The 26185-nt window shown below is 43.4% G+C and overlaps 1 protein-coding gene across 1 annotated transcript; it reads left to right on the plus strand.

Annotated features, from left to right (window-relative positions):
- Positions 1-528: 528 nt before the first annotated feature.
- On the plus strand, positions 529-25902 carry LOC138971589 (blastula protease 10-like). The gene is made up of 9 exons (XM_070344347.1): positions 529-615; positions 1031-1113; positions 1906-2017; positions 4507-4630; positions 5221-5287; positions 20587-20796; positions 21712-21841; positions 22703-22816; positions 25128-25902. Exons 1-9 carry the CDS (start codon positions 591-593, stop codon positions 25196-25198), a joined length of 936 nt encoding a protein of 311 aa, XP_070200448.1. The 5' UTR covers positions 529-590; the 3' UTR covers positions 25199-25902.
- Positions 25903-26185: the final 283 nt, after the last annotated feature.

Consider the following 26185-nt stretch of genomic DNA (forward strand, 5'->3'; position numbering starts at 1 on the left):
AGGAATGATACAAACTAAACTATAGTTAGCTGTGGCGAACAAAGCATGCCATTGAATATATATCAACGAATGACTGATTTGATAGGTTAGTAAATGCAAGGAAAAACAATAAGAAAACCACAAGGAAAGACTATGCCTCAAACGTTTAGAAAGGGCAGCGCTGCATATTTGTGATGCAAAAGTACACATCCTTGATTACTAACTGCTAACTGACTGGCATCCTCATCAAACACTTGATTAACTGCGTAGTGAGTAATTCAGTGTTCTGTTCCGTCACCTCGTCACTCAAGAAGAATTCGGTTACTACCAAGCAACGTTTGAGGGATAGTCTTTCCTTGTGAAGAAGAAAAAGAAAAAAGAAGAAGAACAAAGAAAGAAGGAGTAAGTTGTTACTCAGAAGTGATTCGGCATTTGTCCACCAGCAAACAATAACGTTTGCGGCTACATCTTTTCTGGCGAAGAAGTAAAAGAAGAAGAAGAAACAGAAGAAAAACCCTCGATGTTAAAATATTTAGTCAAAACTTGACTAAATATAAAAACGAAGAAGAAGAACAAGACGGAGGAAACGAAGGAGGAAAGGTTAAACGTGCATGCGGTTCATTTCCAAGACATTCGGTGAGCATATATACCGACACATTTGTCTGTCTGTCTAACTGTACGCCTTACAGTGTGTGTGTGTGTGTGTGTGTGTGCGTGCGTGTGTGTGTGCGTGCGTGTGTGTGCGTGCGTGCGAACGTGCGTGCGTGTGGGAATGACGTCTGACGAGGAAGCGTGCGTGCGTGTGTGCGGGGGTGGGGGTGGGGGGGTGTGCATGTTTGTGTACAGAAATGGTTTGCATTGGGCAAGGGGTCAGGGTACAACTTGTAAGCTTGCGCATGTGCATCAGTGATAGTTTGCATTTATAGGATTCGCAGGGTAAGGGGATGGGGAGGGGGGAGGGCGATTGCGAGGTAGGCCCACTATACTTGCGCACGTGTACGAACCTGTGTGTGGTGACAATACCTGGAACGTGTGTTTCATATTTCCACAGCTGGAGGTCACAAGATGTCCCAAAGCAAAAACATCACGAGGACAGTCAAGCTGATTCTTGGCGTTGTTCTGTTCCTGTCGGGAGTGAGTTCCAAACTCGTTCCCCTCTCTCTGTCTCTTGTTTCTTGTCTCTCTCGCTCTCTTTCTCGCTGTGTGTGTGTCTGTGTGTGTCTGTGACTGTGTGCGCGCAGGCGTGTGTGTGCATGCCTCACTGTGTGTGCTTGTGTGTGTCGGTCGGTTGCACTATCACCAAAAGCATTGATCAACGAAACATGCCACACTGGAAAAAGATTGTTTACACCGAAAGACAGTATCATTAAAGACACATTACTTACCTTCAAAACAGTTTTCGGCACACCATCTCAGATCTGTTCCGGCGTTTACATGAGATAAGAACACCCGTCCGCTTGAATATAAATATACTAAAAAATCAACATCCTCACACTTTCTTGTGCATAGTGAGAAGTTGGAGATGAATTAATTTCACAGATTGCGGCTTTAGTGGTTACCATGACGTTTTACACGGAGAGGAAGATCTTAAAGGCACAGTCCTTTCCACGTTAACGATTCGGCTGAGCATCACCGACCTGGCCCACCTTTAACATGGGACAAAACTATCCACCCACTTGGACACATACCAAACAAGAACATCCCGACTGCTTTCCGTCAAGAGTTGAAATGTTTGATGAATTAATTTAACAAAAAAGCAATTATTGACCGTTAAAAAAATATTCTGCGCAAGAAGCAAGTTAGCATGTTGATTTTGGGTATTTATCCAAGTGGAGGTTGATCTGATTACTTGTAAGAGCCTGACCACATCTTAGATGATGTGTCGGATTGTTTACCAACCTACTTTCAAATCTGGTCTCATTTCAGTTGACTTCTGTTGAGGCAAGCGTTTGGAGGACTCGGCGAGCAATCGCCACAGCCGACCCCGACAATCGATGGACGAACGGAGAGATCTTCTACCAGCTGAGCCCAACCCTGCGTAAGAGTACACAGCGTTGCCGTTTCTGAATAACAGGAAAAAAGGGGAAAGAAGAAGAAGAATACACAAGCACACACACTTACTCATGCATGCACGCACGCACGCACGCACGCACGTACGCACACACACACGCGCGCGCACACACACACTCACACACAAAACACACACCACCTACCCCCCTCACACACACATACACACACACACACACTCAGAAGGTGATCTCAGCGCTCTTTTCCAGGCCTCAATTTATAACCAATTTGATAGGATCTAAAAATATATATATATTTTTTTTTACAATAAGGAAATCTTAGCGCTCAGTTCCAGACCTCAATTTATAACCAATAAATAGGCAGGAGCTACCTTCAAATACACCGTTTTTCTCTTCAAGTCATTTGACCACGGCATTCATGAAACTATGGCATTCCATTTGTCAAATAATTATTTGGATATTTTTTCATGTTTTGTTTACCAGTTTTAGCTAAATAATCATTATTTAGAAGCTCATGTGCTAAATAAGTAATTGTTTAAAAACAATGTAAAACAATTCTAAATAATTTTTTGTTTACGTAAACCATTCATTATTTACCTAAACAATTCATTGTTTACGTAAATAATTCATTGTTTACGTAAATAATGATTTATTTAGCAACATTGCTGATTGTTTACAAACAATGTAAAATACGTCTAAATAATATATTGTTTACGTAAACAATATATTATTTAGACTTATATTACATTGTTTATAAACAATCAGCAATGTTGCTAAATAAATCATTATTTACTTAAACAATGAATTATTTACGTAAACAATGAATTGTTTAGCCAACACATTTTCCATTATTTAGGGGTTTCTAAACAAATTTACGAACATTTTCTGATAAATAATGTTTGGAGATACCTTGTATTGAATTATAGTATATACACAAAGAAAAAAAATGAAGCTTAGAAGTCAATTCTTGATTCCCCTAAATAATGAAAACTGCTTTCCCTAAACAATGAATTGTTTAGGGAAAGCAGTTTTCATTATTTAGCGAATCTGCTAAATAATGCATTATATAGGTAAACAATGATTTATTTAGCAACTGCTCACTTTATCCACCCAAAAAATATTATTTTGTGAAATAAGTGATTATTTGTGTAAACAATACATTATTTACGTAAACAATGAATTATTTACGTAAACAATGAATTATTTACGTAAACAATGAATTGTTTAGGTAAGCAATGAATGGTTTACTTAAAGGCACAGTGCAGCTCACAGCCTTCGTTTTGCGTTTTTGTTGCAGCTGAGTGCATTTACAGTTCAAAAATCCTCCTATGGTAGTAAAACAAACCCAAAACTACCCAACGACGACATCTGTGAAGCTCGACAGTTTCTTGTTCACGCGAGTGCATAAATTAACCTAGTTATTACGTGGTTGGTCGGAGTTCGATTCAATTGAGTGATTCCGGGCTCCATTTTGTTTTACACAAACTCATCATGACGTCTGACATAGTGTGCTTAGTGACGTGTCTTTTTGTGCATGATGTGATGATCTACCTGATCTAAATTTAGATCCAAAAATAGGCCAAGACCAGCCGGGTCCGAGTACGAAATTAATTCGTAAAAAAATCGCAGTTCTTGACTCTTTGGGTGCAAGTCAATGAAACTTGGTAGTTCTTCTAACGGATAGCTGCCTGAGGTATGACTTAAAAGCCCCAGGGGCTCCGTGCACCTGGATTTGACAAGTTCAGTACCTTTAAACAAAAAATTATTTAGAATTTTTTTACATTGTTTATAAACAATTACTTATTTAGCACATGAGCTTCTAAATAATGATTATTTAGCTAAAACTGGTGAAAAAAACATGAAAAAGTATCCAAATAATTATTTGACAAACGGAATGCCATATGAAACAGATCTGTTTGTGTTAAAATTCGGTGTGCTTTTGCAGAATTGTTTCAGACATTCTGTTAGATGTTTTGTTACAGATGATTTTCTCTAGGAAAACCAGTTAAAAAGATACACATGTTCCAGTGTTCATAAATTTTTACCCACAAAGTCTGTTTAACTGTTTTTCCTAGAGAAAATCGTCTGTAACAAAACATCTATCAGAATGTCTAAAACAATTCTGGAAAAGTTCAAATCATTCTGATGAATAGTGTTGACATTATCTTGTCATCCGTGAACTAACATGTTTCGATTCAATGCTTTGCTTATTTTTCATTTAATCATTTTTGTTAAAGTCAATCTAAGGGGGACCATATACTATCATTCTACGTATATTGAAGCAAATGCACACCAAATTTTAACACAACCAGTTCTGTTTTATGAACGTTGTGGTCAAATGACTTGGAAGAGAAAAACGGTGTATTTGAAGGTAGCTCCTGCCCTTACGAGATCTAAAAATATATAAATATTTTTTGTTTACAATAAGGAATTCTCAGCGCTCAGTTCTAGACCTCGATTTGAAACCGATATCTAAATATAATTTTTATGTTTTACTCAGAAGGAAATCTTAGTGCCCTGAAACAGGCCATGGCGGACTGGGAGAGACACACTTGTATCCGATTCCTACCCGCCTCCCCGAACACACGGGACAAACTTCTCATCACTGAGGGCAATGGAGTTGTGTAAGTATCACAGAGATTTTGTTTGTTTGTTTGTTTGTTTGTTTGCTTGTTTGTTTGCTTAACGCCCAGCCGACCACGAAGGGCCATATCAGGGCGGGTCACAGAGATAGAGATGGTGTGAAAGAGATAGTATGAGAGAGATGGTATGAGAGAGATGGTATGAGAGGGAGCGGGAGAGGGAGAGAGAGAGAGAGGGGGGGTAGAGAGAGAGAGAGAGAGAGAGAGAGAGAGAGAGAGAGAGAGAGAGAGAGAGAGAGAGAGAGAGAGAGGATGCCCGGAAGCGGATGTTCATATGCTTGCATACTGCCTTCGACATGGACATAATACAAGCGAGCCACACGCGAGAATGTGACCGTTACGTGTGTGTGTGTGTGTGTGTGTGTGTGTGTGTGTGTGTGTGTGTGTGTGTGTGTGTGTGTGTGTGTATGTGTGTGTGTGTGCATGTGTGTATGTGTGTGTGTGCATGTGGGTATACGTGGCAGTTTTTCATGGCAGGTGGGAGAGACCCCTCCCCCGCCACACTCTAATTTTATGTGCCCATGGTATTTCTATGCATCACCTATTTTTAAAAAAAACACCATACCTTTCAGTTGCGCTTCCTACCTGGGAAGCAAAGTAGGTGAACAGGAACTGGTTCTCGGACGGCAATGTAGAGAGGTAGGCATTGTATTCAACCCGGTGTACTATCCCGTTTTGTCCCCCCTCTGAAAAGATCCTCTGGGTGACTTTTTAGAGCTTAAAAGGACCCCCGGGGGACTTTTCAGAGCTATACATAGCCTACAGGGCCTCCGGGGGACTTTTTCAGCTCTAAAAAGATCCGCCTTTACCGATCAAGCCTCATTTTGATTGGCCTCCCTACAGCAATTTTGCCCACCCCCCCCCCCCCCCTCGCATCCCAGATGGTCTCCCCTTTGAAAAGGTCCTCCCCGCCCCCTTTTTTACTGCGGCTCCGCAGTCCTACATCTTACTTTGGGTGTTTTATGGTTGTTTTCCCACGTTATCAATCACAGTTACATTCTATCTTCTTACTTTATATTGACGGGCATTTTGGAGGTTAAAATGCAACTCTTATGAAAACCAGCACTGCCTGAAAATGTAAGGAAAAGCAATTAAAGGCGTTGTTTCACTAAATGAGACTCAGCACACAGTTATCGTCTCGATAACATAAAGTTCTTCACAGGTATCTTTATATATTTTGCACCTACGCTTAGAGCAGGCATTTTTCTATGTATTAACGTGCATGTTAAGTCCATTACACTCCACCCTTACCTGTCATAGTGCCTCTCAAAAGCCTTTCATGACATAATTTTGACTTACAAAATTAGGGGGTGTGCTTCGGAAATGAACTCTCACACTTAGTGTGTATAAGCTATCTCATCAGAGGTACTTGCAACTAAAAGCACAATGAATGCACTTCCCTCTGATATGTATTTCATTAGATTGTGGCTTACAAAACGTCTTTTATGAGATTTGACATTATCCAGAAAAATGAAAATGACGTGACGTAACACAATTTCTGAAATGCAAGGGGCAAACTTGCTGTAGGGGGGCCAGTCGAAAACGAGACTTGGTTGCAAAGGCGGACCTTTTTAGAGCTGAAAAAGTCCCCCGGAGGCCCTGTACAGCTTTGAAAAGTCCCCCGGGGGCCCTTCTCAGGGGTGGGACGAAACGGGATATTACACCGGCGATCACACCTGACACATCGGGGAGGGCATTCATTAAACACCACAGCGTATTAAGCTCAAAGAGGCATGCTGCACAAGCATCAACAGCAAAAAACACCCCAAAAAACAGACGAAAATAATGTACACAGAAAAAGCACTATCTCTACGTTATGTACACAATGGGAAACTAATTTGCATAAAACTGAGTTTCGTCTTTATGTGTGTGTGTGTGTGTGTGTGTGTGTGTGTGTTTGTGTGTTTGTGTGTGTGTGTGTGTGTGTTTTATTTTAGCACAATAACACATTAATAGGCTTCCATTTGAAACGTTGAGGATAATTATCATTGTCATCATTTTCACGAGTTTTTATTTACAAGCACCTGGGAAATAAATCTCATGTTCCCCAGGCAATAAACCCCCGGTTACCATAGTTGCAGGAAGCAGGTCATACATGGATAATGAAAAGCAAACCCAATAGAAACGCTCGGGGATTCTTCGGCTCTTTTCATTGGCGTTTCCCCAGACCTGAACAGACGACACGACACTGCTTTGCAAAGTTCCACAAACGAACTGGCAAACTGGCAAAAGTAAACAAAAACCAAAACTACTTCATGAAAGGTCATAAATTCATCATAAACAAATGAAACCTACCGATATGTTTTGTCTTCTTACAAAGTCATGGAGTACGTGTATCTGTGTTTCGATACACAGACGTTCGGAGAAACACGAACGTCAAGTTCAAGTCAAACCAATTGACCCCTGACACACACATTTTGACCCGTGCACAAGACGTTGTATCGATAAACGAAGTGCAAATAAGAAATAATAATAAAACCAAAGAAAATAGCAACAAGACATGCAAACATCTAACAAAGCCGATAATGCAGAATGACAGGTCTAATGAAAAACAAAGAGGCACTGAGTCGGAAACAAGATCGCGATTCTTTCCTTCGCTGCACGACGCAAATCTTCTGTGACCTTTGACCCAACGTAGCTTCCACATTCGATCACTAAGCTTAATATTTGCAACTGAAAGCCGAGGGGGTGGAATACCGAGATGAACCTACAGAACTGTGCATCTTCAAACCTGACATATTCATCCCAACATTTTATGAACTCAAAAACACAGAAAGTTGCTTTCACACGCCAGCTTTGATTGCCAGTGATTATCAAAACGGAACTCGTGTGGTTATCAAAACGGTACACGTGTTTCAAAGCATGGCTCCCTGTGTTGATTGTGCACTTATTTTCTCACTACCAAAATGATGACAAAAACGATGTTTGGACCATCAAACATCTTATATTGTCGATTCACGCTCGACCAAAGCCTCATTGAAGCCAAACGGATGGTATGGTATGATATGGTTAGCAGGGAAGGTATGTTTATACCCCAGTCACACAAAGACGCCGTTTCTACTACGTTGTAAAATTCTCTGAGAACGTGGCCAATCGTGGGCCAAACGTGGGAGGATCTCCATGAGCGTGGTTTGATTGGGGTTGGGTCGGGAAGCTGCACGCTCTCCCCACGCTTGCACAAAAGCCGGGTCGTGGCCAACAGAAAGCGGGGCAAAGTCTTTTTACGAACGTAGCAGGAACGCCATTATTGTACAAGCAGCGTGGTAGCATCGTGGTGAGATCTCTGTGGTCGTGATAAAATTACCATCAGGTCCGTTCATCTTCGAAGGTGGAGTATGACCGCCGTCAAAATCCAGCACATGGCAAATAACAAATACTACTACATCAAGACTGTCCTGCGCCACGACCCGGCTACGCTTGTTTTGTAACCGGCACGGTTGGCCTAGTGGTAAGGCGTCCGCCCCGTGATCGGGAGGTCGTGGGTTCGAACCCCGGCCGGGTCATACCTAAGACTTTAAAATTGGCAATCTAGTGGCGGCTCTGCCTGGCGTCTGGCATTATGGGGTTAGTACTAGGACTGGTTGGTCCGGTGTCAGAATAATGTGACTGGGTGAGACATGAAGCCTGTGCTGCGACTTCTGTCTTGTGTGTGGCGCACGTTAAATGTCAAAGCAGCACCGCCCTGATGTGGCCCTTCGTGGTCGGCAGGGCGTTAAGCAAACAAACAAACAAACAAAGCTTGTTTTGTACAGTTCAAAATTAGCATAGGGAGATCCCACCCCGACCAAACACCGGCACGGTTCTTAATTGAAGCTTGGTAAAGGGAGCTTGTCGTGTAAGTGGAAAGTTGACGAAGCTTTTGAAAACAGAAATTGAATGAAGAAGAAGATGTGGCTTTCAGTTATATACAGGAGAACGGGGTTGGTGTTATTTTTTTTCCGTCAAACACGAAGTACACAGATAAAACGTGGTTGACTGACCAAGGCCTGTTGGCACACTATTCAGAATGCACAACAAAATGTAACAACACTTTGATACCCATTTTTCTACGTTCGTGATCACTTGAAATGAATACTGAAAACATAAGTGTTTAAGGTAGTGACTGAATGTATGTGAAGGTAAACATTTTTAGAAATAAATGCATGATCACAATAATTGATTTCGGCATCAAAGCGTGTAACATACAATCTTGCACACGTTTGCTTTAGTAGTGGCAAAGAAGGAATGCGTGTGACATCATTTGTTACTAGCCTTGGTTGCAAAATTGCATCTTGATTTTCTAATGCTGATACGTAATAGCATTGCCATCGTCAGTGTAATTCAGTGATATTTAAACTGCCGAAGAAGGTAATTGAAAAGGAATCGGACAAAACAGCAAATAATGCTCCTCAGGGATGACAATCATTATGCTGGTAGTTAGAGGGTAACTTACCGCAGTTGTTTCCCTTAGCAGAGTGTGCAATAATTTAAGTTATTGAGACATCACAGTGCGCTAGGAGATTTGTAGGGCAAATCGAGAAAATGAATTATTGAACGAAGCGCAAAGCGCTGAGTTCAATGGTTATTTTCAAGATTTGCTCTATGGGTCTCTTGGCGCACTGTGATTGTTTCAATAACGATATTGTCAGTAACGACAATAGATTAGAACGTTTGAAAAGGCACATTTTTCTGCCAGCGTTTGGATCAATTGTGAACAGGTCGAGTTAGATCTACTTGTGTGTGTGTGTCGGCTTTGCACATTTTGGGGGTATTGACGGTTTCATCGCCGACCATGCATTTTACGATTATGTACCGTTTTATCGATATGAGTTACAGTTGTGCGAAACGTACCCGTTAGCATACAGTTTCACTTATGTATTAATTATTGGTATAAAAAACAACATGTACCGAAATGTTCTATGCTTCAAAAAAATCATGAACGACCCCCAAGCAACTGAGTGGTGTCCCCTGATGTCAAACGACTCAAAGTGACACGTTCGTTCCCTCATTCGCAAAAAAATAAAGTTGGCATGTTATTTCTCGCAATGTACCTGCATTCATCTGGGAGGTTGGTACTATGATTACATGGTAAGAATGTTTTGAAGCTTTCGCGTATTCTGTTTACATCGTAGTTGTCTTGAAATATGCGAAAACCGTTCATTTGAGTCCTGAACTGATGATGTCGTCTGCTACATATAAGAGTAGGACAGTCTATTGAATCAGTCGACTTCCAAATTAATGCTGCTTTGTCCAGCTCGAAATTTGTCAGAAAAAAAAACCTTCTGCTTTTTGCCGCGGGAAATGTTAGGGTCAAGCAATCATTGTTTGGTAATGTAGAGACGAAAAGCTACATGCCAATAACACAGCGGGTGAGAAGAATCTTCGGAAGTCGAAAGAAGAGGCCCAGACTCACTGTGGCACAGGCGCATGAAATCTGTCAGAAAAAAACCACACTTCTGCTTTTAGCCGCGGGGCATTTAGGGTCAAGCATCATTTGGTAATGTGGAGAAGATAAGCTACATGTCACTAACACGGAGGATGAGAAGAATCTTCTCAAATCAAAAGAAGGGACACAGCCTCGCTTTGGAAAAGGGCGGAAGAATACGCTCTCTGGAAAAGTTAGCGCACTCTTTAACAGTTTTAAGCGCATTGCCATTAGCCAATCAACTGTTTCACATCAGTCATCCCAGCCAGCAAGACATTAGCGGCCGATAGTCGGCCGAACACCCTTCAAAAAGTTGGGCCGGTGACGTCAAAAGAGACGACGCGGGTGTTGGCCCGACTAACTTTTGCAAAGAGGCAACGAGGCGGCCGACAGGCGGCCGAACACCTGTACTATGGCGGCACGCATCCGGTCCGATGTTAATCGGCCCGATGACTTGTTGGACCTGCGGCCCGACACCTTATGCCGACATCGGGAAGATATCGATTTCAGCGGGAAGACATCGGGACGATGTCGGCATAAGGTGTCGGACCGCAGGTCCAACAAGTCATCGGGCCGATTAACATCGGACCGGATGCGTGCCGCCATAGTACAGGTGTTCGGCCGCCTGTCGGCCGCTTTGCAAAAGTTAGTGGGCCAACACCCGCGTCGTCTCTTTTGACGTCACCGCCCCGACTTTTTGAAGGGTGTTCGGCCGATTATTGGCCGCTAATGTCTTGCTGGCTGGGTGCAGCTACAGATACAGCAATATGTACAACCCCCCCCCCCCCCCCCCCAAGTGTAACAGTGCAAAATCCACTTACAGCTACAGCTACAGCAGTACAACCCCCCTCCCCCCAGTGTTAAAGTGGAAAACAAACCTACAGATACAGATACAGCAGTATGTACAACCCCCCCCCCCCCCTTCAGGGTCAAGGTCAAATAACTAAACCTAGCAATGACATCATACACTAAGAACTGCTTTACACATTTTTCCTACCAAAATACATGTGACCTTGACCCCAGGTCAAGGTCATCCAAGGTCATGCAACACAAAGCTGTTAATTCAAGACATAGGAAGTACAATGGTGCTTATTGGCTCTTTCTACCATGAGATATGGTCACTTTTAGTGGTTCACTACCTTATTTTGGTCACATTTCATAAGGGTCAAAGTGACCTTGACCTTGATCATATGTGACCAAATGTGTCTCATGATGAAAGCATAACATGTGCCCCACATAATTTTTAAGTTTGAAACAGTTATCTTCCATAGTTCAGGGTCAAGGTCACTTCAAAATATGTATACAATCCAACTTTAAAGGACCCTTGCGACCTTGACCTTGAAGCAAGGTCAACCAAACTGGTGTCCAAAGATAGGGCTTACATTGCCCTGTATAGCATACATAGCTAAGGTTGCCATTCTCGATAACTTCAGAAAAAAATGCGAAAATGTGAAAAATGGTCGTTTTTAAGACAACAATTACGGCCCCTGTGACCTTGAACTTGAAGTGAGGTCAAGTTGCCGCACATGTTTTTTGAGATCTTGTAACCATACACCATCAGGCCACATCAGGTGTTGATAGACTTAATAGTGTCCAAGAAATATCCAACGTTAAAGTTTTCCGGACGGACGGACGCCGGGACGGACGGACGGACGGACGACTCGGGTGAGTACATAGACTCACTTTTGCTTCGCATGTGAGTCAAAAAACACCTACAGCTACAGCAGTATGTACACCCCCCCCCCCCCCCCCCCAACTGTAACAGCACAAATCGCACCTACTGCTACAGATACAGCAGTGTGTACAACCCCCCTCCCCACCTCCCCCCAGTGTAACAGTGCAAAACACACCTACAGCTGTATGTACAACCCCCCCCCCCCCCCACTGTAACAGTACAAAACTCATTTACAGCTACAGATTCAGAATTATGTACACCCCCCCCTCCCCCCGCTGCCACCACTGTAACAGTACAAAACATACCTACAGCTTCAGATACAGCAGTATGTACAACACTCCACCCCCTTCCCCCGTGTAGAGTGCAAAACACACCTAGAGCTACAGATACAGCAGTATGTACAACACTCCACCCCCTTCCCCCGTGTAGAGTGCAAAACACACCTAGAGCTACAGATACAGCAGTATGTACAACCCCAACCCCACCCCCCCACCCCTGTGTGCAAAACACACCTACAGCTACAAAAACAGCAGTATGTTCAACCCCCCCTCCCCCCTACTGTAACAGTACATAACACACCTACAGCTACAGATACAGCAGTATGTTCAACCCCCCCCTACTGTAACAGTACATAACACACCTACAGCTACAGATACATCAGTATGTACACCCCCCCCCCCCAAGTGTAACAGTACAAAACACATGCACCTACAGCTACAGATTCAGCAGTATGTACAACCCCCCCCCCCCCCCAGTGTTACTGTGCAAAACACACCTACAGCTACAGATTCAGCAGTATGTACACCCCCCCCCCCCACCCAAGTGTGCATCAGTGCAAAACACACCACCAGCTACAGATAGATCAGTATGTACAACCCCCCCCCCCAAGTGTTACAATGCAATACACACACCTACAGCTACAGATACATCAGCATGTACAACCCCCACCCCCCAGTGTAACAGTGCAAACCACACGTACAGCTACAGATTCAGCAGTATGTAAAAAACGAAATCACTTACTCGCTCCATCCGTCGGTTGTCCTCGAGTTGACGTCAGCAGCTCTGATTGTCACTGCCAAGTCTCTGACTGGCTACACAACTATTGAACTATCACCGCCACCACGTGGCACTGGGACCAGCACTCAGATTGAGATCCCGAGGCGACATTCGTCTCGGATAACATATCATCAATGTGCTGTCCAACATTCGCAAGAATGTCTCTTCTTTCGATATTAACTTGAACTAAGAAAACAAATAAAATTCGCTCACGCGGGAAAGTAGCAGCCATGTTCATCTTGTTTACCGTAAGGAAAGCTATTTGAGTAATTCAAGTATATATGATGGCGTATTTTTAAAATGTAAAACTCATGGTTTGAGCTCATGCTGTATTTGATTGCAAATATACAAACAAAACTTACAATTAATTATCCTACTCCTATGTGAAAAAGTCAACAAATATGAATAATTTAGTTTCGCATTTGCAGGGTCATGTCACGCCGTTGACGGCCCGACGTTTGAACAGGGGACGTAACGAATGTTAAAATAATGATAATAAATTTGTTATCTCCCGTAACTCTGCATATTTTTATCGACAGCAACATTGCGTCGGGCCGATGTCGGGGTTTATTACGTACATTTGCCGAGTTTTACACACAGTCAAAACGATATCGGCGCTACAACGGACGACGACACACGACATATGACGACGTCACCCGACTGAAATCGTCAGTCGGCCGACGAAAGCTTGCTAGCTGGGATGTGACACCAGTACTTCCTGACAATTATGTTTGTTGTTGGTAATTTCATGAATAAATCATAGCAGATGTGAAAAAAAATAAAAAAATAAAAAACAACACCGGCACGGTTGGCCTAGTGGTAAGGCGTCCGCCCCGTGATCGGGAGGTCGTGGGTTCGAACCCCGGCCGGGTCGTACCTAAGACTTTAAAATTGGCAATCTAGTGGCTGCTCCGCCTGGCGTCTGGCATTATGGGGTTAGTGCTAGGACTGGTTGGTCCGGTGTCAGAATAATGTGACTGGGTGAGACATGAAGCCTGTGCTGCGACTTCTGTCTTGTGTGTGGCGCACGTTATATGTCAAAGCAGCACCGCCCTGATATGGCCCTTCGTGGTCGGCTGGGCGTTAAGCAAACAAACAAAACAAAAACCACATTTTTACTCCACGAAAAATTTACTCCGGAGTAAAAATTTTGTACGAAATTCTGACTCCGAGTACACCTTTAGTACAAGAAAAGAACTCCCCAAGGCACGAAAAAATTACCCCCTCCACGAAATTTTTACTCCCCATTTTTTTTACTTCCAGCAAAAATCTCGTACGCGAAAATGGGATGCGGGCGAAGGGATAATGCCAATATGTGATCTCGCACAAACGAATGTCGTGCTACCCTCCCTCCACCCATTCCACCACCAAGACTAACAGGGGACAAGGGAGTACAAATTTCGTACGCCTGGCATGGGAAGTTAAATTGCTCGTGTTAGGGTGAAGTAATTTATTCGTTATGTATTCGTCAGGGGAGTAACATTTTTGTACGAAATGTTTACTCGGAACTTACCTGTCGTGGGGAGTAATTTTCTCGTGTAATGGGGGAGTACTTTCTTCGTAAAGGGAGTAACATTTTCGTACGAAATGTTTACTCCCGAGTAAAAATCTCGTGGGAGTAATTTTCTCGTGTTACACCGGCGTGATTGGCATGGTCGTGGTAAGGACATAGCGCTGTGTGACGGGGCCCTTAGGTAGGATAGGGTGAGGTATAGTACTATGGCATAGTACGGTATGGTATGGTGTGATATGGTAGAGCAGGGAAGGTATGGTTAGGTAGGGTAGGGTGGGGTAGGATGAGGTATACTATGGTATAGGACGGTATGATATAATATGGTAGGTATACTCTGGTAAAGTACTGTATGGTATGATACGGTAGGGCAAGGAAGGTATTGTTAAGTAGGGTAGGGTGGGGTAGGGTGAGGTATACTATGGTATGGTATGGTATGGTGTGATATGGTAGAGCAGGGAAGGTATGGTTAGGTAGGGTAGGGTGGGGTAGGATGAGGTATACTATGGTATAGGACGGTATGATATAATATGGTAGGGCAAGGAAGGTATTATTAGGTAGGGTAGGTTGGGGTAGTGTGAGGTATACTCTGGTAAAGTACTGTATGGTATGATACGGTAGGGCAAGGAAGGTATTGTTAGGTAGGGTAGGGTCGGGTAGGGTGAGGTATACTATGGTATAGAATGGTATGGTATGATACGGTAGGGCAGGGAAGGTATGTTTAGGTAGGGTAGGGTGAGGTATACTATGGTATAGTACGGTATGATATAATATGGTAGGGCAAGGAAGGTATTATTAGGTAGGGTAGGGTGGGGTAGGGTGAGGTATACTATGGTATAGTATGGTATGGTATGATACGGTAGGGAAAGAAAGGTATGGTTAGGTAGGAAGGGGTGGGGTAGGGTGAGGTATACTATGGTATAGAATGGTATGGTATGATACGGTAGGGCAAGGAAGGTATTATTGGGTAGGGTAGGTTGGGGTAGTGTGAGGTATACTCTGGTAAAGTACGGTATGGTATGATACGGTAGGGCAGGGAAGGTTTTGTTAGGTAGGGTAGGTTGGGGTAGGGGGAGGTATACTATGGTAAAGTACGGTATGGTATGATACGGTAGGGCAACGAAGGTATATGGTTAGGTAGGAAGGGGTGGGGTAGGCTGGGGTATACTCTAGTATAGTACGGTATGGTATGGTAGGGTAGGACAGGGAAGGTATGGTCAAGTAGGGTAGGGTGGAGTACATTACGGTATGGTATGGTATGATATGGTAGGGCAGGGAAGGTATGGTAAGGTGGAGTACATTATGGTATAGTACGGTATGGTATGGTATGGTAGGGCAGGGAAGGTATGATCAGGTAGGGTAGGGTGGAGTACATTATGGTATAGTACAGTATGGTATGGTATGATATGTATGGTATGGTATGATATGGTAGGGCAGAGAAGAAATGATCAGGTAGGGTAGGGTGGAGTACATTATGGTATAGTACGGTATGGTATGGTATGATATGGTAGGGCAGGGAAGGTATGGTCAGGTAGGGTAGGGTGGAGTACATCATGGTATAGTACGGTATAATATTGTATGATATGGTAGGGCATGGAAGGTAGGGTTAGGTTGTGTAGGGTGGGGTAGGGTGAGGTATACTCTGGTCTAGTACGGTATAGTATGATATGACCCAGCCAGCAAGACATTAGCGGCCGATAATCGGCCGAACACCCTTCAAAAAGTCGGGCCGGTGACGTCAAAACATACGACGCGGGTGTTGGCCCGACTAACTTTTGCAAAGAGGCAACGATGCGGCCGATAGGCGGCCGAACACCTGCACTATGGCGGCACGCATCCGGTCCGATGTTAATCGGCCCGATGACTTGTTTGACCTGCGGTCCGACACCTTATGCCGACATCGGGAAGATATCGATTTCAGCGGGAAGACATCGGGACGATGTCGGCATAAGGTGTCGGGCCGCAGGTCCAACAAGCCATCGGGCCGATTAACATCGGACCGGATGCGTGCCGCCATAGTACAGGTATTCGGCCGCCTGTCGGCCGCATCGTTGCCTCTTTGCAAAAGTTAGTCGGGCCAACACCCGCGTCGTATCTTTTGACGTCACCTGCCCGACTTTTTGAAGGGTGTTCGGCCGACTATCGGCCGCTAATGTCTTGCTGGCTGGGTGCAGCTACAGATACAGCAGTATGTACCACCACCACCCCCCCCCCCCCCAAGTGTAACAGTGCAAAATTCACTTACAGCTACAGCTACAGCAGTATAACCCCCCCTCCCCCCAGTGTTACAGTGGAAAACAAACCTACAGATACAGCAGTGTGTACAACCCCCCCCCCCCCCCCCAGTGTAACAGTGCAAAACAAATCACCAGCTACAGATACAGCAGTATGTAGAACCCCCCGCCCCTACCGCCCTCACTGTAACAGTACAAAACACACCTACAGCTACAGATACAGCCGTATACACCCCCCCCCCCCCTCAGTATTACAGTATAAAACACACCTACAGCAACAGATTCAGCAGTATATACAACCCCCCAAGTGTAACAGTGCAAAAATTACTTACAGCTACAGCTACAGCAGTATGTACACCTCCCCTCCCCCTTAGTAACAGTGCAAAACACACCTACAGCTACAGCAGTATGTACAACCCCCAACCCCCCCCCCCCCACCACTGTTACAGTACAAAACTCATTTACAGCTACAGATTCAGAATTATGTACATCCCCCTCCCCCCGCTGCCACCACTGTAACAGTACCAAACATACCTACAGCTTCAGATACAGCAGTATGTACAACACTCAACCGCCTTCCCCCGTGTATAGAGTGCAAAACACACCTAGACCTACAGATACAGCAGTATGTACACCCCACCCCCCAAGTGTAACAGTGCAAACCACACTTACAGCTACAGATTCAGCAGTATGTACTCCACCCCCACCCCCCCCCCCCCCCGTGTAACAGTGCAAAAATCACTAACAGCTACAGCAGTATACCCCCCCTCCCCGTACAGCTACAGCAGTATAAACAAGAAGGGCAAAGCCCATACGACTCACATGCTTGACCTTGACCTTTACATGACCTTGGCCTTCAGGGTCAAGGTCAAATAACTAAACCTAGCAATGACATCATACACTAAGAACTGCTTTACACATTTTTCCTACCAAAATACATGTGACCTTGACCCAAGGTCAAGGTCATCCAAGGTCATGCAACACAAAGCTGTTAATTCAAGACATAGGAAGTACAATGGTGCTTATTAGCGAGCTTTAGATTGACCAACGAAACTTAGTTCGTGGCGATCCCTTTCGTTTCCGGTTATGCAATCGGGAAATCCCTGCGAACTTTTCTTCGCGCCTGCGGTTCTGAGGCGGTAGCACCTTTAGAAGCAGACGAAATGTTTGTCGTGCTCATCCAAACCAATGGCTAAAACATTGGATAGTGTTCGTGTGTTGCACCACACTTTGAATTGTTGGGTGTGACGAAAACTCGTGGTGACGATTTTAAACCATGTTGGGTCACGCATGGTCCAATCTTACATGGTCCAATCTTACATGGTCCAATATTACATGGTCCAACCTTACATGGTCCAATCTTACATGGTCCAATATTACATGATCCAATAATATATATATGGACCATGTAAGATTGGACCATGTAAGGTTGGACCATGTAAGGTTGGACCATGTAAGATTGGACCATGTAAGGTTGGACCATGTAAGGTTGGACCATGTAAGGTTGGACCATGCAAGATTGGACCATGTAAGATTGGACCATGTATGGTTGGACCATGTAAGGTTGGACCATGTAAGATTGGACCAATCTTACATGGTCCAATATTACATGGTCCAACCTTACATGGTCCAATCTTACATGGTCCAATATTACATGGTCCAACCTTACATGGTCCAATCTTACATGGTCCAATATTACATGGTCCAATATTACATGGTCCAATAATATATATATGGACCATGTAAGATTGGACCATGTAAGATTGGACCATGTAAGATTGGACCATGTAATATTGGACCATGTAAGATTGGCCCATGTAAGGTTGGACCATGTAATATTGGACCATGTAAGATTGGACCATGTAAGATTGGACCATGCAAGGTTGGACCATGTAAGATTGGACCATGTAAGATTGGACCATGTAAGGTTGGACCATGTATGGTTGGACCATGTAAGATTGGACCATGTAAGATTGGACCATGTAAGGTTGGACCATGCAAGGTTGGACCATGCAAGGTTGGACCATGCAAGATTGGACCATGCAAGATTGGACCATGTAAGGTTGGACCATGTAAGGTTGGACCATGTAAGATTGGACCATGTAAGATTGGACCATGTAAGGTTGGACCATGTAAGGTTGGACCATGTAAGATTGGACCATGCAAGATTGGATCATGCAAGATTGGACCATGTAAGGTTGGACCATGTAAGATTGGACCATGTAAGATTGGACCATGTAGGTTTGGACCATGTAAGGTTGGACCATGTAAGATTGGACCATGTAAGATTGGTGTGCATCAGTGCAAAACACACCACCAGCTACAGATAGATCAGTATGTACCCCCCCCCCCCCCCCAAGTGTTACAATGCAATACACACACCTACAGCTACAGATACATCAGTATACATACACCCCACCCCCCAAGTTTAACAGTGCAAACCACACTTAAAGCTACAGATTCAGCAGTATCATGAGTATGTACTCCACCCCCCCCCCCCCCCACTGTACAGGACAAAACACCTACATCTACATCTACAGATACAGCAGTATGTACTCCCCCCCCCCCCCCCCACTGTATAACAGCAAAACTAACATTAAAGAAAAAAAAACCAAAATCACTTACTCGCTGGATCCGTCGGTTGTCCTCGAGTTGACGTTAACAGCTTGAACACACCTGTAGGTTTCCATCCGTCCTTGGCTACACAATTTTAACTTGTCAACTATCACCGCCACCACGTGGCACTGGGACCAGCACTCAGATTGAGATCCCGAGGCGACATTCGTCTCGGATAACATATCATCAATGTGCTGTCCAACATTCGCAAGAATGTCTCTTCTTTCGATATTAACTTGAACTAAGAAAACAAATAAACTTCGCTCACGCGGGAAAGTAGCAGCTAGCCGGCCATGTTCACACTCAATCTTGTTTGTACCGTAAGGAAAGCTATTAGAGTATTTCAAGTATATATGATGGCGTATTTTTAAAATGTAAAACTCATGGTTTGAGCTCATGCTGTATTTGATTGCAAATATACAAACAAAACTTACAATTAATTATCCTACTCCTATGTGAAAAAGTCAACAAATATGAATAATTTAGTTTCGCATTTGCAGAGTCATGTCACGCCATTCCCGACGCTTGAACAGGGGACGTAACAAATGCTAAAATAATGATAATAAATTCAAGTTGTTATCTCCCGTAACTCTGCATATTTTTATCGACAGCAACATTGCGTCGGGCCGATGTCGGGGTTTATTACGTACATTTGCCGAGTTTTACACACAGTCAAAACGATATCGGCGCGACAACGGACGTCGACACACGACATTTGACGACGTCACCCGACTGAAATCGTCAGTCGGCCGACGAAAGCTTGCTAGCTGGGGATATGGTAGGGCAGGGAAGGTATGGTCAGGTAGGGTAGGGTGGAGTACATCATGGTATAGTACGGTATAGTATGATATGGTAGGGCAGGGAAGGTATGGTTAGCTAGGGTAGGGTGGGTTAGGGTGAGTTATACTATGGTATAGTACGGTATGGTATGGTAGGATATGGTAGGGCAGGGAAGGTATGGTGAGGTAGGGTGAGGTATGCTATGGTATAGTACGGCATGGTATGGTATTGGTATGGTAGGGTCAATAGGGTAGTGCATGATACGGGAGGGTATGATTGGGTAGGGGGGTGGGGGATGTAGGGGGGATAGGGTGAGGTATACTATGGTTTATTCCGGTATAGTATGGTATTTGTAGGGTAGTTTAGGTAGGATAGTGTATGATACGTGAGGGTAGTGTAGGGTAGGGTGAGGAAGGGTTGGGCACAGTATGGTATGGTAGCGTATGATATGTAATGGTATGGTAGCGTATATGTAATGGTATGGTAGCGTATGATATGTAATGGTATGGTAGCGTATCGTATCTAAAGGTAGGGCAGTTATGGTATGGTCCGGCACGGTACGATATGGACAGGTTGCGTATTGTATGACGTGGTGATGTAGAGTGGGGTATTTGTGAAGTGTAGTGCATAAAGGTATTATGATATATTTTCTCTGATGACCAGGACAAGGTTGCTTCCCTGCACGAACTGGGACACGCAATCGGCTTATTGCACGAGAATCAACGACCGGACAAGGACCAGTTTGTTGAGATCATCTTCAAAAACGCCATTGGAGCTCATCTTGCGAGCTTGATAAAACTGAACGAATCGGTTATCGATGAGACTTTAAAGATTCCCTACGACTACCGTAGCATCATGCATTTAAGTGGATATGTGAGTGTCTAAATCTGTAAGAGAGGAAAGAGAGAGAGAGAGAGGGGGGAGAGGGGGGGGGAGGGGGGGGGGGGAAGAGAGAGAGACAGAGACAGAGACAGAGAGATATATATATAGAGAGTATGTGTGTGAGTGTGTGTGTGTGTGTGTGTGTGTGTGTGTGAGAGAGAGAATGTGTGTGTGTGTGTGTGTGTGTGTGTGTGTGTGTGTGTGTGTGTGTGTGTGTGTGTGTGTGTGTGTGTGTGTGTATGTGTGTGTGGTTAACGAATTCTGACTTGGCGAAATGGTAGCCTTCTGTGGCAGTGATCATACACATATTAGGCCAAATAAAATTATATGTTGGTTTAGGGTAACGTGACCCCAAAAAATAGTGTCGGTAGGTCGGCTTTTTATCCCCTTTAAATTTAGTCGCTTTTAAAGGAGGTTACTTCCCTTAGTTTCGGTATGGTTCGCAAAATGTGCCAATATTTAGGTTTTTTTTAGAAATGAAAAAATGTTTTAGGGTCGGCGGGAAAAAATAGGGTCGGTCGGGTTACCCTAAACCAACATATTTGTTTTATTTGGCCTTAACGGGGATCTTCTACGTTACTTAAGAAGTTAGCCACATACACTAATGTTTTCGTGTCATTTCGCGGAGCCTTGAAACGTTGAAGCCGTTCAGATAATACCATATCTGTTGAGGACACAAGTTCATGGACAATTATGAAAAGTTTATTATGCAAAGCCTAATTTCCATTTCAACCAAGCAAGTTTACGTTTTGTTTTGTTTTTTGTTTTACGAAACAAATTATTGAGCTTCTTTTTTTCAAGGAAAAATATCGATTGTGCGTAAAGTAAAATTATCAAATTGCAGTGCCTCACCGAATCTGAACTACATTGTTGATACTCCGGCACTATATGTTGTCTCTTGATCAGGCATTTGCCAAAGGCGCTGCGATGACCATCCGAACACTTGACCCCACGTTCCAGGATGTGATTGGCCAGAGAAAGTCGCTGAGCTTTCGAGACATCAAAACAGTCAACTTAATGTACAGATGTGCCGCAAGTACATATATTTTGCAGACTTTGGCTTGTCGTACTTTGCTTTTGTATCCCTCTTTCTTTCCCCCCACTAGATCTTCCCTTGTTACACCCCCGGTATAGGGGTGTGTATAGGATTCGGTCGATGTGTTTGTTTGTTTGTTTGTGTGTTTGTGTTCGCATATAGATCTCAAGAATGAACGGACCGATCGTCACCAAACTTGGTGAACAGGTTCTATACATTCCTGAGACGGTCCTTACAAAAATTGGGACCAGTCAAACACACGGTTAGGGAGTTATTGGTGGATTAAGATTCTACAAGGACTTACAGAGGGACATATTAATGGTCAAAGGGAAATAACCTTCTCAGTTGGTGGCAGTGAGAATGGTAAGGACGGGGGTGTTTTTCCTACCTCGGAGGAATTTCTTGTTTATATACTCTTCAAATAAAGTTAAGGACCGGTCATAAAATGTTCACAATCTTTAAATTATTCGCCATAAATCAAGGGTTTGACATTATGAATGAAACGTCACTTTTTTTTAAATTTATAAAAGGGCAATGAGTTAGCAGCATACCTGTCCTTAGATTTGTCTTACATTGTTTCCAGTCACCATCACTATCGAATCTGCCATTCGAAAACTGTATGATTATCTAAACCTAAAATCGCTTGCTAGCTTTTCTTTCCTAGTCAGATGTTATAAGTATTGATAAATATAACAAAGGGAAGTTTACAAGCGCTCTTTAATCCAGCACCCTGCATAATTTTCTCATGATGAATTATGTGTGTGTCGGTTTTTGTGTGTGTGTGTATGTGTGTGTGTGTGTGTGTGTGTGTGTGTGTGTGTGTGTATGTGTGTGTGTGTGTGCTTGTGTATGTGTGTGCAGAACACTGTCCGCAAGTCCGTCTCGACTGTACTGCATACCACGCGGAAGCTTTCATTGGAAGCGATTGTCGTTGCGCATGCCCAGGAGAAGATATGATGTCCGTGAAGCCGTGCAGTAAGTAGTGATGCGGAATAGACGATGTTGGAAAGTTAAGTAATGGTCATATCTGAGTTCCGTTTTACGGCTTATGCATCGCCTTGTTAAATTTGTCAAAGAGCGGGATTTTGCTGAGTGGCCACCCGCTTACGAAATTTTCATAATGCGGTTCAACTTGGCTCCGCACGTCGTACGTAATTTCTCAGAGTAGACAGCTATTATACACAGGGTGTTTGTACTTATTCTTTTAAAAACACTCAACTTATGTGGTCAAAAGTGCTTCAACACATCTACATAAGTCAAAAACGAAATTGTTAGGAAGAAAACTGAATCAAAGTCCGCCATCTTGTTTGAAGTCAAGCGCTTCGTGCCGCTAGCAGACGGCGTCACCCCCTGGCCTCTCCTGATTGGCCAACTTGGCCCGCACCAAGAAAAGATTCATAAGGAATGGAGCGTGTTCGAAGCTTATGATTTTATCGTGAGCCCACGCCCAAGGCGCTGCATAAGAGATTCATAAGGCGTAACGTGAGTGTGGCCACCTGCACAGCGAGTGTCGTCCGGGGCTGTGGGGTTTTCATTGGCTGTGGTCACAAGCTAATGATGTAACTTGCAGTAATAACATACCTGTGTTGTGGTAGAGTTGTGCCCATATGAAACACTGAGCCAAACAGTCGCCGATGATGTGTGCACTCAAGCTATCATGGCGTAGATGAACTCGAACTCGAAAACTTTATTATAATAATAATCATAATGCATACTATTTTTATAGCGCGTGTATCCAGGGTTTAACCCTGCTCAAAGCGCTGTACAATCAAAACACTACGAAAATGCTACAATGATAGTAGCATTAGGTCGATACCGTCCCACAGCTAATCCTTCCAAAGCACTTTCATGGGCATGTTTTTGCAGTGTCAGAGTGATGCCCTTTCACTTTCGCAAATATGCTCATAGGTGTCCAAAGACACACAGAAATACACAGGGTACCACATGAACTGGAACTTATTTTACTCCAAAATTTAGGCACAAATGCAAGAGACCTCAGGCACACAACAATAAGATGGCGACTGACCATCTTTCACGTGAACTTATCTATCGCGCTCTATCTAACTATTCTTTTTGGTAGTTATATTTAGCATATTCTTATTCTTCTGCGTTAACGGGCTGAAACTCCCACGTATACTCGTGTTTTGTTAGGCAGCCATACGCCGTTTTCGAGGGATGCATGCTTGGTATTTTCGTGTTTTTATAACCCACCGAACTTTGACATGGATTACAGGATCTTTTCCGTGCGCATTTGGTCTTGTGCTTGGCTTTACACACGAAAGGGGGTACGGCACTGGCAGGTCTTCACATACGTTGACCTGGGAGATCGGAAAAGTCTCTACCCTTAACCCACCAGGCGCGGCCGGGATTCGAACCCACGACCTTCCGCTTGGAGGCTGGAGCCTTAACCACTCGGCCTCTGCGACCGTCATATTTAGCAGATGACATCTTTTCTAAACAGGCTTGATGACTTGAAACCACATAGCCTAACGGCGACTGTTAAGCTGACTGTTTCGAAAGGGGCGCAATTCTTCTTTGGCCAACCAACAGACATGACCTGAATTCGTCTATTTAAGAATAGGACCAATTGCTGCAGTTATATTTTATCCGTGGTGAATGTGTTTTTAATTTTTGTTGTTGTTAGAAAATCAAAGAAACTTTCATTTAGTACTTGAGAAGTAACAGTATAATATTGTATTGCATTTTACTGAGAATTTGGTACATTTTATTACACCCCCGGTATAGGGGTGTGTATAGGATTCGGTCCATGTGTTTGTTTGTTTGTGTTCGCATATAGATCTCAAGAATGAACGGACCGATCGTCACCAAACTTGGTGAACAGGTTCTATACATTCCTGAGACGGTCCTTACAAAAATTGGGACCAGTCAAACACACGGTTAGGGAGTTATTGGTGGATTAAAATTATACAAGGACTTATAGAGGGACATCTTAATGGTCAAAGGGAAATAACCATTCTCACTCAGTCACTGCCACCAACTGAGAAGGTTATTTCCCTTTGACGGGGGTGTTTTTCCTACCTCGGAGGAATTTCTTGTTTTATTTAGACTTTCCATTTATTTAGCCGACCTTATTTTTGAGTCTTGATTTTGAAACGTAAGCAGTCTATCTGTTTTGAATTTCAGTCCATCTATATCTGTGTGTCTGTGAATGAGTATAATGTTTCACTTTGTTCACATTTGCTGTGGAAGCTCATTCGTCTGATTTTCATGCCAGTTCATTGTCCCCCAAATTACATTCATTTACCTATTAATATTTGTGTACAAGTACCCGAGACGCAGCCCACGCAGAAGTCTTCGACCACCAATCACAGTGGGGGAGAACGGGGTAAGTTGTAACTCTTATTGTCATCTTGCTCTTATCAAAATATGTAACAATGCTCTCCTTTGTCATGAAGTGGATTGTAGTGTGAATAAAGGAGTTATTTTTATGTATACGTGTTCTGCCCTATCTAATTACACTGACTCTTCACTCTTCACACACACACACACACACACACACACACACACACGCACGCACACGCACGCACGCACGCAACCGCAACAACAACAACAACAACAACAACAACAACAACAACAACAACAACAACAACAACAACAACAACAACAACAACAACAACAACAACAACAACAACAACAACAACAACAACAACCAGGCATGGGAATTGTCCGAATTTTTTTTTTCCGCCGAAAATGCAAAAGTGTCCGCCAAAAAAATAAAGGGGGGAGGCACACAAAAAAAGCACCGGTTACTTTGGCCTTTACGCAAAAGCCCGCGAAAACTTTCCGTACTTTGTTCACGCACTGCTACCGCCCGCCTCAGTTATTGAACTTTTATGTTTGAAAGTAAACCAGATTGCACAGATTGTGTTACAAGTTACATTTTCCTGTTTGTCTCAACAGATCAATTTTTTTACAAATTTAAACCATATAATACATGTATATATTTTTTTCTTCAAAAAAGCAAAAATTGGTACATTTTTGTACTAAAAACTCTGATTTTAAAAACAGAATTTAATGGCAAACTTGGAGCTCAGATGACACCAGATTATACTGTGTCCTTTTCAGTGTTGTTTAATGTGATACTGTGTCCTTTTCAGGGTTGTTTAATGTCATACTGTGTCCTTTTCAGTGTTGTTTAATGTCATACTGTGTCCTTTTCAGTGTTGTTTAATGTCATACTGTGTCCTTTCCAGTGTTGTTTAATGTCATACTGTGTCCTTTTCAGTGTTGTTTAATGTCATACTGTGTCCTTTTCAGTGTTGTTTAATGTCATACTGTGTCCTTTTCAGTGTTGTTTAATGTCATACTGTGTCCTTTTCAGTG

The sequence above is a fragment of the Littorina saxatilis genome, linkage group LG7 (assembly GCF_037325665.1).
Source record: "Littorina saxatilis isolate snail1 linkage group LG7, US_GU_Lsax_2.0, whole genome shotgun sequence".
Lineage (NCBI taxonomy): Eukaryota > Metazoa > Mollusca > Gastropoda > Littorinimorpha > Littorinidae > Littorina > Littorina saxatilis.